Below are 15,255 nucleotides of genomic sequence, written 5' to 3' on the forward strand. Positions count from 1 at the left end.
TGGGCTCAGCTGAGAACAGTTTATGCTGTCCATTTATATGTATCAGGGTGGGCGGACCTTCTCAACTCTCTTCTCTCTGAGGAGATTGATTATTGGTATTTAAATTTACCTGGCTCAATAACAGCAGCTCCCATCCCTGGGAGGGGCTCACATAGCTTCTGCTTTGATTCTGATCAGCTGCTCCATCAGTTGCTCTGGTTGTGCTTTCGCTGTGACATGGCAGAGCTACCTGCATCTCGACTCTTAGGGAAATCAGCTTGCCTAAATACTTTGCCTTCCAAGCGAGTAGCCTGTATTGTAGCAGTTACTTCTTTAATAACCAAATACGAGGTGGTTTAGGTTATGGTTTAGGCTCACAGACATAATCATCCAATCCCAATGTGTTTGAAGGCAGCGGAACTCCCTTAGCTAGAGAAATCTGTGTTGACAACATCTGATTTTTAAGCTGACAGTATCACTTTAAAATTGTTTCTGTGAATTTAGTGCTGTTGAAAGGTGCCGGCTTGACAACCCTGGACACTGATGGCCTCTTTATCTACAGAGCAGGTACAACCCAGGCACCGGCAGTGAAAGCTGCCACACTGCCGCCTGCCAGTGTGCCTCCACCCTGGCCGGGAGAGACCATCTCGAGGGCTGAGGGGGAGAGCAATTTCCTTGGTCCATTCAGTCTTTGACTTCTCTACTGAGGCGGACCAGCCGTAGTAGTTGCATGTGGATGGTTGCCTTTCTATTGGGAATGGGTCTGTGATCCCAGGGTGGATTTTTTTTTTCTCTTTTTAAACTAAAAATGGGGAAAATCTGTGAAGCTACTGGATGCATTTTCCTGCCCACTTAACAAGTTCAGGTTAAAAAGAATGGTGGCCCTTTCCTATTGCTTGATTTTTTTCTTTTTTTTTCCTGTGGATTTTCAGTTTAGGACGAGTTAATGGGAATCTTTAAGGAATGGCTAGGGAATACTAACTCTTATCCAGGGATTACCTACTGTCTGCCTCGCTGACTCTTAGGGAAAACCTACAGTATTGCTCCCTTTCTCTACAGCAAGCCTTATCGGTGTTGAAGGAGGTAATGCCACCCGCATCGGCAGGTTTGCCAACTACCTGAGGAACCTCTTGCCATCCAATGATCCTGTTGTAATGGAGATGGCCTCCAAGGCTATCGGGCGGCTTGCGATGGCTGGTGACACCTTCACAGCTGAGTATGTGGAGTTTGAGGTGAAACGAGCTCTGGAATGGCTGGGAGCTGACAGGAATGAAGGTCGAAGACATGCAGCTGTAAGTGATCTTTTTCTGTCTTCACCTGTCTTGGAATGGGATGTTTAGGATCAGCTAACAGTGGTAGGAGATGTGCACAGAAAGCTGCGGAAAAGCTCTGATCAGGATCAGAATGGCTGCCGGTCTACGTCTGGGAATCTGTGATGCCTCTCATGGCAGATGTAGCACTGCTTCATTGCTTCTACCTTAGCCCAGTGACTAAAGAAGAATGAGACGCCATTGTGCTAGGAACTGTAAAAGTATGGAGCTGGAAACAGCTCAGACTCACAGACATTAACAGTCGAAATAAATCATACTACAATCTAGAAATTAAGAAGTCTGTCTATGGGTGCTCATCCTTACAGATTGTTACTGTTTCTCTCCCCACCTCCAGGTTCTTGTCCTGCGTGAGCTGGCAATCAGCGTGCCTACCTTCTTCTTCCAACAAGTGCAGCCATTCTTTGACAATATATTTGTGGCTGTGTGGGATCCCAAACAGGCCATCCGAGAGGGAGCTGTTTCTGCCTTAAGAGCTTGCCTTATCCTCACCACTCAACGGGAGCCAAAAGAGATGCAGAAGCCCCAGTGGTACAGAGTAAGAAAATAACTTTGTTTTGAAGGAGCTCCTCATAATGCAATGCAAATGATCAAGTGCCAGTTTTTAGAAGAGCTGTCTAAGCTAGGAGCCTGTGTCAGTATGTCTGATTGCCTCCCCTTGAAAGGGTTGAAAATATAATGGCTTACAAAATGAGTAGTTCCTTTAGCCCACTGTAAAAGTAAGCAAGAGACTTAATTCCATGAAGAATCCATTGCTCTATCTGCAGCTCATTTTCAGCTGTTGAGCCTGACCTAGTTTTACAGCCATGTAATCGTCTATCTATTGTCATCTCTTATTAGCAGTTGGTTTTATTAGTGTAGATAAAACATGAGTGAAAAAGGTAAGGATTGTTTTGTTTGAACCTTAGCTTTGCTGCCATTGTCACATGAATTCAAGCTTCATAATATCAAATAAGGTCTGGACAGTGCAGTCAGATGTTGTGAACTTGGATTTCTCATAGTCAAATATGTGATGCAGATATTGATGAAATTTATACCATGGCATGGTTGACTGGCTGTTTGATTAGTGCTGTTGAAAATGCTCTGCAGCAGAGTCCACAACTTCTGGGTGAATCTGAATTTTGTGGTGTTATACTCTGTTATTACTCAGTTGAGGTTTGTGGCTACTCTTGGAAAATTACAGGACATCAGTAACTCTTGACTGGCAGTACTACTTTATTTCCACAGGCTTTGTTTCTGCATGATCAGTGAGATTTTTTTTTTCTTTTCCCCCAAGCATACATATGAAGAGGCTGAGAAGGGCTTTGATGAGACTTTGGCCAAAGAGAAAGGAATGAACCGTGATGACCGAATCCATGGTGCCTTACTGATCCTCAATGAGCTAGTGAGAATCAGCAGTATGGAGGGAGAGGTGAGCAAATGAACAAGATGAGGTTTATGGCTTTTGGTTGCCAGATTGATTGGCAATGTGTAGCAACTCAGCAATCTGTGGAAATACCCCACTGTGTTTGGAATGGAGTTGTTGGGCTGAAAAGTCACCTGAACATGGAGTCAGAGCATTGAGTATTACAAATTGAAGTGTGTCAGAGAAATAACAGCGACAAGTTTGGCATGAGTAGGTATTAAGCTCTGATGGAAAGTGCTATTAACTGGATTAATTACAAGTAAAAAGAATTTTATATGGAATGAGGACTCTTTGTTGCATGTTAGATACCCAAATATTTTTGCTGGATTTTGCTTAGTTGATGTTTTACAGCCATGTGGATATCAATCATACACGATGCTGCTCAGGAGATTTGGGTAGCGCTGTGTTGGGAACCTCTTATTCAGCTACTTTTTTTTCCTTTTTAAAAAACATGCTTTTCTACTTTGTCCAGCGCCTTAGAGAGGAGATGGAAGAGATCACTCAGCAGCAGCTTGTGCATGACAAGTACTGTAAAGACCTCATGGGCTTCAGTACCAAACCTCGCCACATCACTCCCTTCACTAGCTTCCAGTCTCTTCAGCCCTCTCAGTCAAACGCTTTGGCCGGTCTTCTGGGGTACAGTGCCCACCAAGGAATCATGGGTTTCGCAACCTCACCTGTCCCAGCAAAGTCTACATTGGTAGAAAGTCGATGCTGCAGGGATCTAATGGAAGAGAAGTTTGATCAAGTAAGTGCTCATTCTTCAACTTGTCTATCAACATTCACAACACTGATTCTTGTAGAGCAGTTGTTCTCCATGTCCTTACTTAGCGCCTGCTAAGACAATACTACCTAGTATTGAATTAAGGCATCAGAACTCATTAACTGTATGTATCCTGGCTTTGGCACTGTCTCTCTTAGAGCAAGTGATTTACTTTCTTTGGAAGCAGTCTTAATTATCCAGAGTCTGATGGACTCTGAAGCCAAATGTCAGTAGAATACCGTAAAGCACCCAGGTAATAAACATATGTGCATTACTGCCAATGGCCATCCTTCAAAGCTCAATCTGTCTCCTTTCAGGTGTGCCAGTGGGTTCTCAAGTGCAGAACCAGCAAAAATTCTTTGATCCAGATGACGGTTCTCAATCTGCTACCACGGTTGGCAGCTTTCCGTCCTTCAGCATTCACAGGTGACAAGACAGATGGTTGGATGTTAGAAGTGTTGCTGAAATTGGGCTGGAAGTTATGCAGCTCTCTTTGGTCCAGATGTGCTTGTGCAGGCAATGCAGCAGTACAAATGTGGTGCTTGTAAGATGAGCAAATTCCTCTGTGGGAGGACAATCTCTTTTTTTCTGAATAAGTGTGACTGGATATCTGATGCCAAAGTGTTGCTCTGATGAAGAAAATGGATTGAAGACTATTGTCTGAATTCTGTGATCAATAGCATAAGAGATAGAATGTCCTTTTGGTGGGTTTTTTTGGGTTTGGGGTTTTTTTTTTTTTTCTTTTTTCCTCTCAGTATGTCAGACTTAGGGTTGAACTCTGCTCTCTTGCTCCCACTCGATGCATTGCAGATATTATCAGCAGAGTTGTCTTCCTTTCTTCTCTGTTGCATATGCCAGGAAATATCAAGTAAAAATGGGAACTACCTGCTCGCTTTAAAGCAGTTCAGTTGATTTATCAAGCAAGCCTAGGAGAGTGTCAGAGTTGGAGGCAAGTCACCAAGCTGCTCTAAGTGGATCAGAACAAACTTTGTGTTGTTATTCCAACTTTCCGATCAATTACTATAAAAACAAGATGTTTGGATTTTACTTGTATATAGAACTTGTTGCAATGGTTTTTGTCTCATAGCTGTTTAATTTGGTGAATTTAAAAAAAAAAAAAGCAAGCCACCTGGGGTTTGAAAACTTTATCATATGGTGACATGTGTTTGCCACTGCTCATGTCAGCAAATTTTATACGGCTATGTCTGTTCCCTAGTTTTATACTTATAAAGGTTTAGTTGCAAATGTGATGCAACTGTATGAACCTAAATGAGTTCCAATATCTGTATTGTTTTCTCTTGTGGGCAGCTGATCAGTACCTTCCAGACACCATGAATCATGTTCTCAGCTGTGTGAAGAAGGAGAAAGAGAGAACAGCAGCCTTCCAGGCCTTGGGTTTGCTTTCCGTGGCTGTGAGGTCTGAGTTTCAAGCTTACCTACCAAAAGTCCTTGAAATCATAAAAGCAGCTCTTCCGCCAAAGGACTTTGCCCACAAGTAAGTATGTGAAGGTTAGAGGAAGAAACTGAAACACCTGTTCTTTATATAATTTTTGTGATGTGGGTTCAAATTATTGTATTAAAATCAGAGGTATTTCTGTAAGACTGGTAACACAGAAGTGGGGTGAGGAAAGATGTTTGAAAAATAGCAGCTCCTCTTAATTAACTTTTATGTGGTCCCTTCCCAGGAGGCAGAAGTCTGTGCAGGTTGATGCCACAGTCTTCACCTGCATTAGTATGCTGGCACGAGCCATGGGACCCAGTATCCAGCAGGACATCAAAGAGCTTTTGGAACCTATGCTGGCTGTGGGCCTGAGGTAGGTACAAGGCACGAGAGCACATTTTTCTGTTAGCCACTGGATGGCATTGTTGGCCATACAGAATGAGACCTTGAAAATCTTCAGACTGAGAAGGAAGATCATTGCTTTTAAATGATCTTTCAGAAGATCAGTATAGGTCTTTCAGAAGAATATGTTTTAAATGTTAATGTGTCTGTTGAGTTACTTAAGAGTGTTGGTCTCTGTGTAAAGAAATCTTTTTGTAGAACAACCAGTGAATTTAAAAGCAATCTCCTTTTCTTTCCACTATTCAAACACATTTGGCAACAGCCTGCAAAAATTTAGAATGCCTCTGAAGGCCAGCAGACTTCTGCCATATCAAATTGGCAGGGAAGGAGAATTGAAGCACTGAATTATTTGCTCCTAGTTTCTTTTACCTTTGGAGCTGACAGTTCCTATTGGAAATTTCCTAGCTCATGAAGCTGTTAGTATGGAAGGGAGTAGAGAAAGTATCCAGGTAGCACGAAGCTGTTTCGATTAGATTAATGTTACCATCTGGGAGTGAATTTAGTTGCCTTTGTGTCTAAAATGCACAAGTATAAGGAATCACTTTGATTTGTAACAGTATTCTAGCAATATTGCCTAATGTAGCAATGTGTGCTGCAGTCCCAGCAGTTTGCTCACCAAGGTCATGCAAGAAGGTCATCTCATGTGCCTGAGGTCACACAAGGACCCTTCTGCTCTGCTGGCAGGTGTTGCTGTGATGTGTGAATGCCCACAATTATCTTCTGATGGGCAAAGGCATAAGCAAAAAGGTGAAATATGCACCTCATTGTTTCTGTTCTAATGACTATCTGCCTGCTTCTTGCCCTCAGCCCTGCTTTAACAGCTGTGCTGTATGACTTGAGTCGTCAGATCCCCCAGCTAAAGAAGGATATCCAGGATGGGCTGCTGAAAATGCTCTCTCTTGTTCTAATGCACAAGCCTCTGCGACACCCAGGCATGCCAAAGGGCCTTGCCCACCAGCTTGCCTCGCCTAGCCTCACCAACATCCCAGAGGCCAGTGATGTGGGTAGCATCACCCTTGCCCTTCGTACACTGGGTAGCTTTGAGTTTGAAGGTAAGATGAAATAAGGAAGCAGGGGGCCAAGGGGCATGGGATATAAACACTAGTGCATTGGAGTAGAGTACAAGCAGCAGGAAAACTGAGAGCACTTTCTTTAAACTCCTATTCCCTGGTAAGACCAATAATTGAGGTGTAAACCTGTGTTAAACTCCCCGTCTTCTTCTTTCTAGGCCACTCTCTGACTCAGTTTGTTCGGCACTGTGCAGACCACTTTCTGAACAGCGAACACAAGGAGATCCGAATGGAAGCAGCCCGCACTTGCTCTCGCTTGCTCACACCTTCCATCCACTTGATCAGTGGTCATGCCCATGTCGTCAGTCAGACGGCAGTGCAGGTTGTGGCTGACGTTCTCAGCAAACTGCTTGTGGTTGGAATAACCGACCCAGGTTAGTGTTGGGTTCAGTGAAAAGGGTTCTCCTACCACATGTTAATTTTAGCACATGAGCAGGTCATGATATGAAGGTTGTGGTAGAATTTGAACATATTTGCCAGTAACTTAAGCTGTCATTCTTTACAAATTAGAAAGGTCTTCCAATTTCTCTTCCCAGATCTTGATTTTTGAGGTATTAATAGAACACTAGTGCAAAATGCTCAAACTGTGCCCTTGGTAATCCTTTGAACTAGGCAGAGCCCTGAAACTTCTTTTGCTGCTGTTCTGTGTGGTGGCCTTCAACTTTGTAGTTTGGGAAGGTATTGGTCCCTTCTGTTGAATCTTCATTCTTTCAGTTGCAATGCGGTAATCTGAGATGAGTTCATTTTCTGCACGCTGCCTCCAAATATGCCACTTGTCGGTGCAAGAGGTGGTTGTTGTACTGATCTGGGTATTGGGCCAGTACTGAGCAGCACTGAATCTGTTGGGCTGACCTACCCTGTTTCTCATGTGTAGAACACTAATGTACAGTGTCTCATGCTGGGGAAGCTCTCGGCATTTCCCTGAGGTTGTGAAGAATTTTTGAGGCCAGCTTGTGAATAAGAGCAGTAATAAGAACAGGAATTTACTGCACTTAAAGAGAAACAAATGTGTTCTTGCAGACCCTGATATACGTTTCTGTGTATTGGCTTCTCTGGATGAGCGATTTGATGCTCACCTTGCCCAGGCGGAAAATTTGCAAGCTCTTTTTGTGGCCCTGAATGATCAAGTATTTGAAATCCGAGAGCTGGCCATCTGTACTGTGGGTCGCCTGAGCAGCATGAACCCTGCTTTTGTCATGCCTTTCCTGCGCAAGATGTTAATCCAGGTAATGAAGAGGGACGCCTGCAGTGAAAATAGAGTAGTTGGTATCGAGACTAGGATGGTGTTAAAGAACTGGGCTATCTAGCTGTAGTAAATGTGTGGGAGAGTGGGGGAATATCTCCCTTTTGGAAAATACTTATTACACAGCTTAGTAGGCTTCAGGAAGTCTCTTTAGTGATAGGTGTTTGGACTGAAGCTCTAAGGATGTATTAGAAAGGAAAGGATAACCATCATTATTTCACCCCACATTCATCATGCTGGAGTGCTTTCCCTCTGTATTGAGGAAGAATGTTCTGTGCTTCTTTTAGGTGAATGGATGGCACCACTTCCTAAATGTAGATGGTTTTGGAGCCCTCTATTGAGTTTTATGCTAATTAATTTTAGCTTCATTTAGACATAAGTGGAGGGAGTGTAAATGTAGAACACCCTTTACAAGTGCAGAGATTGTTTTTTCTTTTTGTTGTCATTGGACCCGAGAGGAGGAAATCCAAAGAATTTTTGCTTACCATTATTTTCCCTGTTCTCATGCTTCCATTGTCTCTTCTGCAGATTCTAACAGAGCTGGAACACAGTGGTGTTGGCAGGATTAAAGAGCAAAGTGCCAGGATGTTGGGTCACCTGGTTTCTAATGCTCCACGCCTCATTCGTCCATATATGGAGCCTATTCTTAAGGTAGAGTCTCTGTGCATTTCCTGGTGACTTTGGAGTGAGATAATACAGCAAGTGGATACATGACTGTCAGGAACTGTAGTTCTTTTGCTTCATCATAGCAGAAAAAAAACAGATTGGTGTGGATGTTACCCACAGTAATGCATGTATGTGACAGTGTAGCTTGACTTGATTCTGTATTTGCATGAAGTCTGTGAAACAAAAGTTTCATTTGCTGTTGAAGTACTCACCATGATGCAAGTCGAGTCCCTGTGGAATCAATTTCAGGTGCAAACAAAAGGAAAGATCATTTCTGGTGTTGTATGTACAGCACAGAGTCTTCTAAACATGTTCTACTTTGTTTCTCTGTCACCTACCAGGCACTGATTGTGAAACTGAAAGATCCTGATCCAGATCCAAATCCGGGGGTGATCAACAACGTCCTAGCTACCATAGGGGAGCTTGCACAGGTAAGGATACTGCAGGTACCTCTTTGCCATGCTTGTCAGTTGTTAAGCTTTTGGCAATGCTAGATGAAGGACTTTGATTTTTGTCTTTCAATAGGTCAGTGGACTGGAGATGAGGAAGTGGGTGGATGAGCTCTTCATTATAATTATGGACATGCTACAGGACTCCTCCCTGCTGGCTAAAAGACAAGTAAGTGTTTGACAATTGCACTAAACTTGCCATCTGCTGTGACCAAAGCTGTAACAAAATATCTATGTGTCCCATCGTAGCTGCTAAAATGAACCTTTAAATCACTTAAGTCTCTTGTGGAGTGTACGGTCACACTCGTGGCACGCAGGTCGGGGATTGCAGTGCCTGTCTGTTGTGACATAGTACAGAATTGTGGAAGGAAAAGAAGAATAAGAAAAAAAAAAAGGACAGTTTTTATTGGAAGGCTTAGACTCACTGAATTGAATGCCTATCTGAATTGTATCTCTGAGTGAGGGCAATTATGGCAGTCAGAGTCTAACAAATTGTTGATTATCGCTTTCTTTATTATTGCTTATTAAAAAACACTCTTTATAGAGGCTTTCAAACCATGGATTATGGTTTGTAGTGTGATCCCAAAAAGCTCAAAGAAACTTTACAGAAGTTGAATGACCAATGGATCAGGAGTCATAACTAATTCCCTGGTCAAAACTAATCTTCTCTGGGCTTGATGTTTCCAGGTGGCACTTTGGACACTGGGACAGCTTGTGGCCAGCACTGGTTATGTGGTGGAACCATACAGGAAGTACCCAACTTTGCTGGAGGTGCTTCTGAACTTCCTGAAGACTGAGCAGAACCAGGGCACCCGTAGAGAGGTATGAACATGAAGCTATCACACAACTATTTCTAAAACTGTTTGGGGGATAGAGAGCTGTCAAATAAATGTGTCTGCATAGATTGGGGAGGGGGGTGAGGAGGCAGGTGAAAGATCATTGTTGTGACTGATAGAAGTACAATAAGTACAATTAAGAGGGTGAAAGTGTTGAGTCAGTGAAACGGCCTCCAGCCGTTTAACAGAAAGCATTGATGTTTTTTCCAGGCAGTCACTTTAGTTCCAGATCTTCTCTCTTTAATCCTCAGGACCTTTCGAAACATGTGGGTTCGCGTGTTGACTTTTGCCTTGCTGATGAAGTTCTGGTGAATTTTCTTTTTCTTTCTGTCTTACCAGGCTATTCGTGTGTTAGGGTTACTGGGTGCTTTGGACCCTTACAAGCACAAAGTGAACATTGGCATGATTGATCAGTCACGAGATGCTTCAGCCGTCAGCTTATCGGAGTCCAAATCCAGCCAGGATTCTTGTAAGCATCTGAATTTCTTTCAAGTGAATAGCTTTATAATCTACAAACAGGTCTTGATTTCTTTTTTTCTTTTTTTGTTATTATTGGGTTTTTTTGTTATTACCAGTTTGTCTCCTCTTGTTAAATTATTAGTGTACATGTTTTCAGCTCATACTTGGGTGCTCTTGAATGCACCTGATACTAGGGTGCTTCAAGACCATTTAATATGTAGCTTGTGATACTACCTTCTTTCTCCTAGCGGACTACAGTACCAGTGAGATGTTGGTGAACATGGGAAACCTCCCTCTGGATGAGTTCTATCCAGCTGTCTCTATGGTGGCACTGATGAGAATTTTCCGAGACCAGTCCTTGTCCCAGCACCACACTATGGTAGTTCAGGCCATCACCTTTATTTTCAAATCTCTTGGGCTGAAATGTGTGCAGTTCCTGCCCCAGGTCATGCCAACGTTCCTTAATGTAATACGTGTTTGTGATGGTGCCATCCGAGAGGTGAGTGTACTAGGGACCACTCCTTCTTCCTTCCTGTTCCACTGCCCTAACATAAGAATCCATTTTTTAAAAGAGAATGCGACTGGCTTTGGGCATTGCTGTGCTATGTGTTGCTGCCAAGCATGCTGCAGAAGTGAGGTTCAGCTTTGCTTTTTCTCTCCTGTGAGCATTTGGTAGAATATCCAGTGGCAACAAGTTTTCTGCTTCTTACTGAAACAGTTGCTTCTGAGCATAATCCTTAGAAGGCCAATATTTGATTCTGGTTTATTATCAAGCTGGTCTTGTTCAGGAAAACAGCCTGTGCAGCTTCTAGAGCTTTCAGTGATCTCTGCATTAATGTACTGTTGCAAACAGTATTATTAAATAATAGGGGTAGATTGGTGAAATTTCTGATGCAACCTTGTAGTTTGGCTCATCTGTGAGAAGGAAAATTCAATTTGCTACAGTCTGCTAACATTCAGAGCAGTGTGGGTGGTGATTCCACAGCAGTGCTTTCTCTTCCTTCCCACTTGAGTTACAGTTTTAGAAGGAAATAAGAATTGTGTGAAGATAATAATGGGCTTAAGGTTCACCTAACCAGAGATGGCTGCTGTTTGCCAGGCCTTTTCCTCGGGCAGCTGAAATCTCTGGGGTGGGAAGGGCAGTTTGTACTAGTTACTGGTACTGTGTTTTATAGGTGGGATGGGTGCTCCCTTAGCAGAATCCCAACCCTGCTATAGAACCACTGTTTTCTCCCAGACTGAACCACTACTCAGATTGGAAGGAAAACATCTCACACGCCTGGGTTGGCCGAACTCCTAGACCTGACTGATCTAACTTGCTTGAAAGCTATGCAGTTGTGCACACTCTGTTTAAAAATTTTCAGGTAAAAGAAGATGGTGAAAGTGTACTGGGGAGAAGAGCTGAGGTGGGTACGCGTGACTCTAAAGCCTAAAGGAGGCAGGTCCTTGTCCTATATATACAAACATTCTCTCACAACACCAAAAAAAGGCACAGTACAGGAGCTCAGGGTTCATTTTTGGTAAATGTAGGTGTACTGCTTTCACTAGATTAGCTGGCGTTATTTCTTCCTTAGTTTTCACAAAATTCTGTTATCTTTTTTTCTGAGCTCCACTTCGTATTTTGTCACTATAGTCTTCAAATACTGCATGAAAAAATGAAATTTAATATATGTAACTTACATTTTCCTATTTTCCTAGAGGAAAAAAGATTATATACATTTATTTTGTGGACAGAGTGATTTAACCCACGTTATTTCATACCAATTTAAAAAGTAAATTCGTTTTCATAAGTGAGTGGGTAAGATTGTACTGGGGCAAAAGGAATTGCAAAACTGTCGTAGTATATCCAAAAAAAATTGTCTCAGTCAACATTCGTCTGTGGTACAATCAAACATCTTTCAGAAAAATGTGATATTTCTGGCAAGGACCAAACTCTCTTCCCCAGTAACTTTTCACCAATATATCTTGGTGGGGATGGGAAAGAGTACAGAAAGAGTATTTTAAAATGTATGCAGGTTTGGTTTACATGCAGGGGGAAAATTAGGGGCTAAATTTTTGGAAGCATCCTTCAAACCTAAATTACAAAGCTCTGTAGTCGAGGTGTTTGTGCTTGCAAGTCCGTTCTGACACTTTATAAATTTGCTGACACATTATAAACCCCTACTTGTATGCTTGACTCTCTAAAGCTTTGAGCTCATAAATTCTTTTTTACGCAAGTTGGGGGGGGACACCAACCAAAAACCCCAAAACTACTCCCCCCACCCACCCAAAAAACCCAAACCACTGCGCTAAAGCTGCCAAGAATTTAGCCTCAGATTTTGAGCATATAGAAGCTATGCATGCTATTTGTTTGGTAAATGAGCTTGCAATTGGCCTGTGAAATGCTGTTTACCCAGTGTTGCTTTTATGTTTGAATAAGCTACATTGATCACTACACATTTCTTCCTTCCAGTTCCTGTTCCAGCAGCTAGGGATGTTGGTGTCCTTTGTGAGAAGTCATATTCGGCCCTATATGGATGAAATTGTCACCCTGATGAGAGTGAGTACAATCTTTAAGCCAGCATTTTGCTGTCAGAAAAGGTGGATGGTGTGTTTGTCGTTATCAAATGTATCAATTACTTCATAAATTCCTATGAAGTGCAGAATTCCATGCATTTGAAGTAATAATTGTATTTTGAAATAAAATTTGTTTGAAACAATAATATACATTATTACTAGTAACTGCAATAAGAGCAGCTCCTAGGTTCTGCTAGTGCTTGAGTTCTTTTAAGCACTTGGATTTTGTGCACCTACTACTTTCAGAAACGTAGTTTTAGTAAGAAGTGTTTTGGAGTTCATAAATAGGTGGCATTTCACTTCATTTTCACTTACTGTTTGCAAACACTTAGAAGGATTAGGAAAAATCAGTTGCCTAGAGCTTGGTTTTAACAGCTATAGATATCCTGAAGGCACAGGGTGTTTTAAAAACAGACCAAAACTGTCAATTTATATTGGTCTATAAGAGAAGTATAGTCCCTCCCTGCAATCTTGAATTTATCTAGAGACTGTCTTCTACAGTTTGGTTTTCTTGTAATTGGTACAGCTCAACTGAAGAACTGTTTAATTTTTTCCCCTTTTTTTTTTTTTTCCTCTTTTTTTCCTTCCGTAGGACTTCTGGGTCATGAACAACTCCATACAGAGCACAATTATCCTACTTATTGAGCAAATTGTGGTAGCTCTAGGAGGCGAATTCAAACTTTATCTGCCTCAGCTCATTCCTCACATGTTACGGGTCTTCATGCATGACAATAGTCAGAGTCGCATTGTCTCTGTCAAGGTGAGTGGGAAGCTGCAGCAGCTGGGTTGATCTGGGTGTTGCCGAGGCAGGCGTGTGCCCAACACTCCATGCTGCAGCAGGGCTTCTTGTGTGTTGCAAGCAAATGGAATAGGTGCAGTTCAGCAGTGACTTGATGTGAAATCGTACAGACAGTACTTTGTTTAAAGTGCAGGGCTGAAGCACTGGATACTGACTTCAAATGCATTTCTTGAATGACTTTGAGTCACATTGGGTCATTTTTTCCCTCTAGCTATTGAATGCAATCCAGCTCTTCGGAGCTAACCTGGATGACTACCTTCATTTGTTACTACCTCCCATTGTAAAGCTATTTGATGCCCCAGATGTCCCAGTGGTGGCTCGCAAGTAAGTGTTGGTGGCTTTGCAGTCTCTTTTTTTGCCTGTGATATCGAAGTTCTGCAATGGCTGCCCTAGCCATGTGTAGAATGAAATATTGCTTGATTCCTTCCATGGGTTTTCTCTGTGTTAAATCATTATGGAAGGTTATTTTTGGTTGGACATCACAGCACTATTACTAGCTTTTCTTGGGTATAGACTATTACTTTCTGGTTCTCACCTGCCATTATTTTAGTCACTGCAACTTGCAAGCTGTCCTGCAGTACTAGCTGCATTAACAGAGTTCTGGTGACCTGTTTTTCCTATTTCTGTTGATGCCTAGGAGGACTAAGTGTGAATCACTTAGGTATTTTTACATCTCATTTCTCCTGTCTTACACAATGAGAGGTTAAGTCCTCCCTTCTTTCTGCTCTGACTTTAGAGCTGCTCTAGAAACAGTGGACCGCTTGACAGAGTCCCTGGATTTCACTGATTACGCTTCACGGATTATTCATCCCATTGTGCGAACACTAGATCAGAGCCCTGAGCTACGAACAACTGCAATGGACACCCTCTCCTCTCTGGTGTTCCAGCTGGGAAAGAAGGTAATATTATTCCTAGGCTTGAAAGCTCATAGGAGGGACTGTCCCAAAGATCAGGGCTTTAAAGTTGAATATTTGTAATGTACTCGTTCTGGATTTTAAGGAAAACAGATTTTTCTTCTCTTAGTTGTTTCTGGAATCGGGAGTTACTGAAATCAAGCTTTCGGAATTGGTTTCTTGTAAGATCAGTGAAACAAAGGTGGAATGTTACTGCTCTGCGTGAGACTGAATAACTTAGCTTTTGATGCATTCCCCTGTACAGTACCAGATTTTTATCCCGATGGTGAACAAAGTTCTGGTGCGACACAGAATTAACCATCAACGCTATGATGTTCTTATCTGCAGAATTGTAAAGGTGAGTTGACGAGTATATAGTTGTTTGCATAAGGGCACTTTGGGGATGTTTTCATGTTGAAATAGATGTAGCTGGAAACTTCACTTTGAGTTACTCATAAAATGAAGAATGGTTGTTGCTGTATTTGTGTGTTAAGTACAGCTTTTTAAGGAGACTTTGAGTTTGCATTGGGAGAATTATCGTTAACTGGTATCAATTATTTCCTATAGAAAAATCACTGCAAGTTCTAGGCTAGAACTTAGACTTGTAGCCAGTGTCATTACTTTATTCTCAGTAGTTCTTAAATGTGGATTTACCCTATTTTTTCCTCAGTTTCAGGACTTAAAGGGACCTTGTTATCTCAGTATTTTCCATAGTATGTCCCACATCTCAAAAACTCACTAACTGCTTTGCAATTTGATTAGTGTGGAACAAGCAGCACCCTGCTGTTCTCCGCCTACTAGTGAGTCAAATAGGAAAGAGTGCTTGTTTTAAGGTGTATTATTTTGGCTTTTAATACTAGGAGCTAAGATTTCTTAACAGTTAACTTGAATAGAAAAGGGATATCATTTGAGTTCTCTGGTTTATAAGGTGTAATCATTATAATGAAACACAGTTGTTTGCTTCAC

General features: G+C 42.0%; 1 protein-coding gene across 6 annotated transcripts in view; it reads left to right on the forward strand.

Annotated features, from left to right (window-relative positions):
• The window catches only part of MTOR (mechanistic target of rapamycin kinase), a 67,521-nt gene that overhangs the window by 2,246 nt on the left and 50,020 nt on the right, over nucleotides 1-15,255 (forward strand). For 3 of the 6 annotated variants that reach the window (XM_075721695.1, XM_075721696.1, XM_075721699.1), the window contains exons 4-25: nucleotides 1,039-1,271; nucleotides 1,645-1,845; nucleotides 2,584-2,718; nucleotides 3,185-3,460; nucleotides 3,793-3,901; nucleotides 4,784-4,970; nucleotides 5,161-5,289; nucleotides 6,126-6,370; nucleotides 6,547-6,762; nucleotides 7,409-7,614; nucleotides 8,160-8,282; nucleotides 8,639-8,728; nucleotides 8,823-8,915; nucleotides 9,434-9,568; nucleotides 9,922-10,051; nucleotides 10,290-10,540; nucleotides 11,406-11,447; nucleotides 12,494-12,580; nucleotides 13,190-13,357; nucleotides 13,608-13,720; nucleotides 14,133-14,295; nucleotides 14,555-14,647. In XM_075721695.1, the coding sequence (XP_075577810.1) occupies nucleotides 1,039-1,271; nucleotides 1,645-1,845; nucleotides 2,584-2,718; nucleotides 3,185-3,460; nucleotides 3,793-3,901; nucleotides 4,784-4,970; nucleotides 5,161-5,289; nucleotides 6,126-6,370; nucleotides 6,547-6,762; nucleotides 7,409-7,614; nucleotides 8,160-8,282; nucleotides 8,639-8,728; nucleotides 8,823-8,915; nucleotides 9,434-9,568; nucleotides 9,922-10,051; nucleotides 10,290-10,540; nucleotides 11,406-11,447; nucleotides 12,494-12,580; nucleotides 13,190-13,357; nucleotides 13,608-13,720; nucleotides 14,133-14,295; nucleotides 14,555-14,647 (3,425 nt within the window). Of the gene's footprint in view, nucleotides 1-483; nucleotides 547-1,038; nucleotides 1,272-1,644; nucleotides 1,846-2,583; nucleotides 2,719-2,887; nucleotides 2,923-3,184; nucleotides 3,461-3,792; nucleotides 3,902-4,783; nucleotides 4,971-5,160; nucleotides 5,290-6,125; nucleotides 6,371-6,546; nucleotides 6,763-7,408; nucleotides 7,615-8,159; nucleotides 8,283-8,638; nucleotides 8,729-8,822; nucleotides 8,916-9,433; nucleotides 9,569-9,921; nucleotides 10,052-10,289; nucleotides 10,541-11,405; nucleotides 11,448-12,493; nucleotides 12,581-13,189; nucleotides 13,358-13,607; nucleotides 13,721-14,132; nucleotides 14,296-14,554; nucleotides 14,648-15,255 lie in introns of those variants that run through there. The other 3 variants (XM_075721694.1, XM_075721697.1, XM_075721700.1) reach the window with 3 other exon arrangements.

The sequence above is a fragment of the Pelecanus crispus genome, chromosome 15, assembly GCF_030463565.1.
Source record: "Pelecanus crispus isolate bPelCri1 chromosome 15, bPelCri1.pri, whole genome shotgun sequence".
Taxonomy (NCBI): Eukaryota; Metazoa; Chordata; class Aves; order Pelecaniformes; family Pelecanidae; genus Pelecanus; species Pelecanus crispus.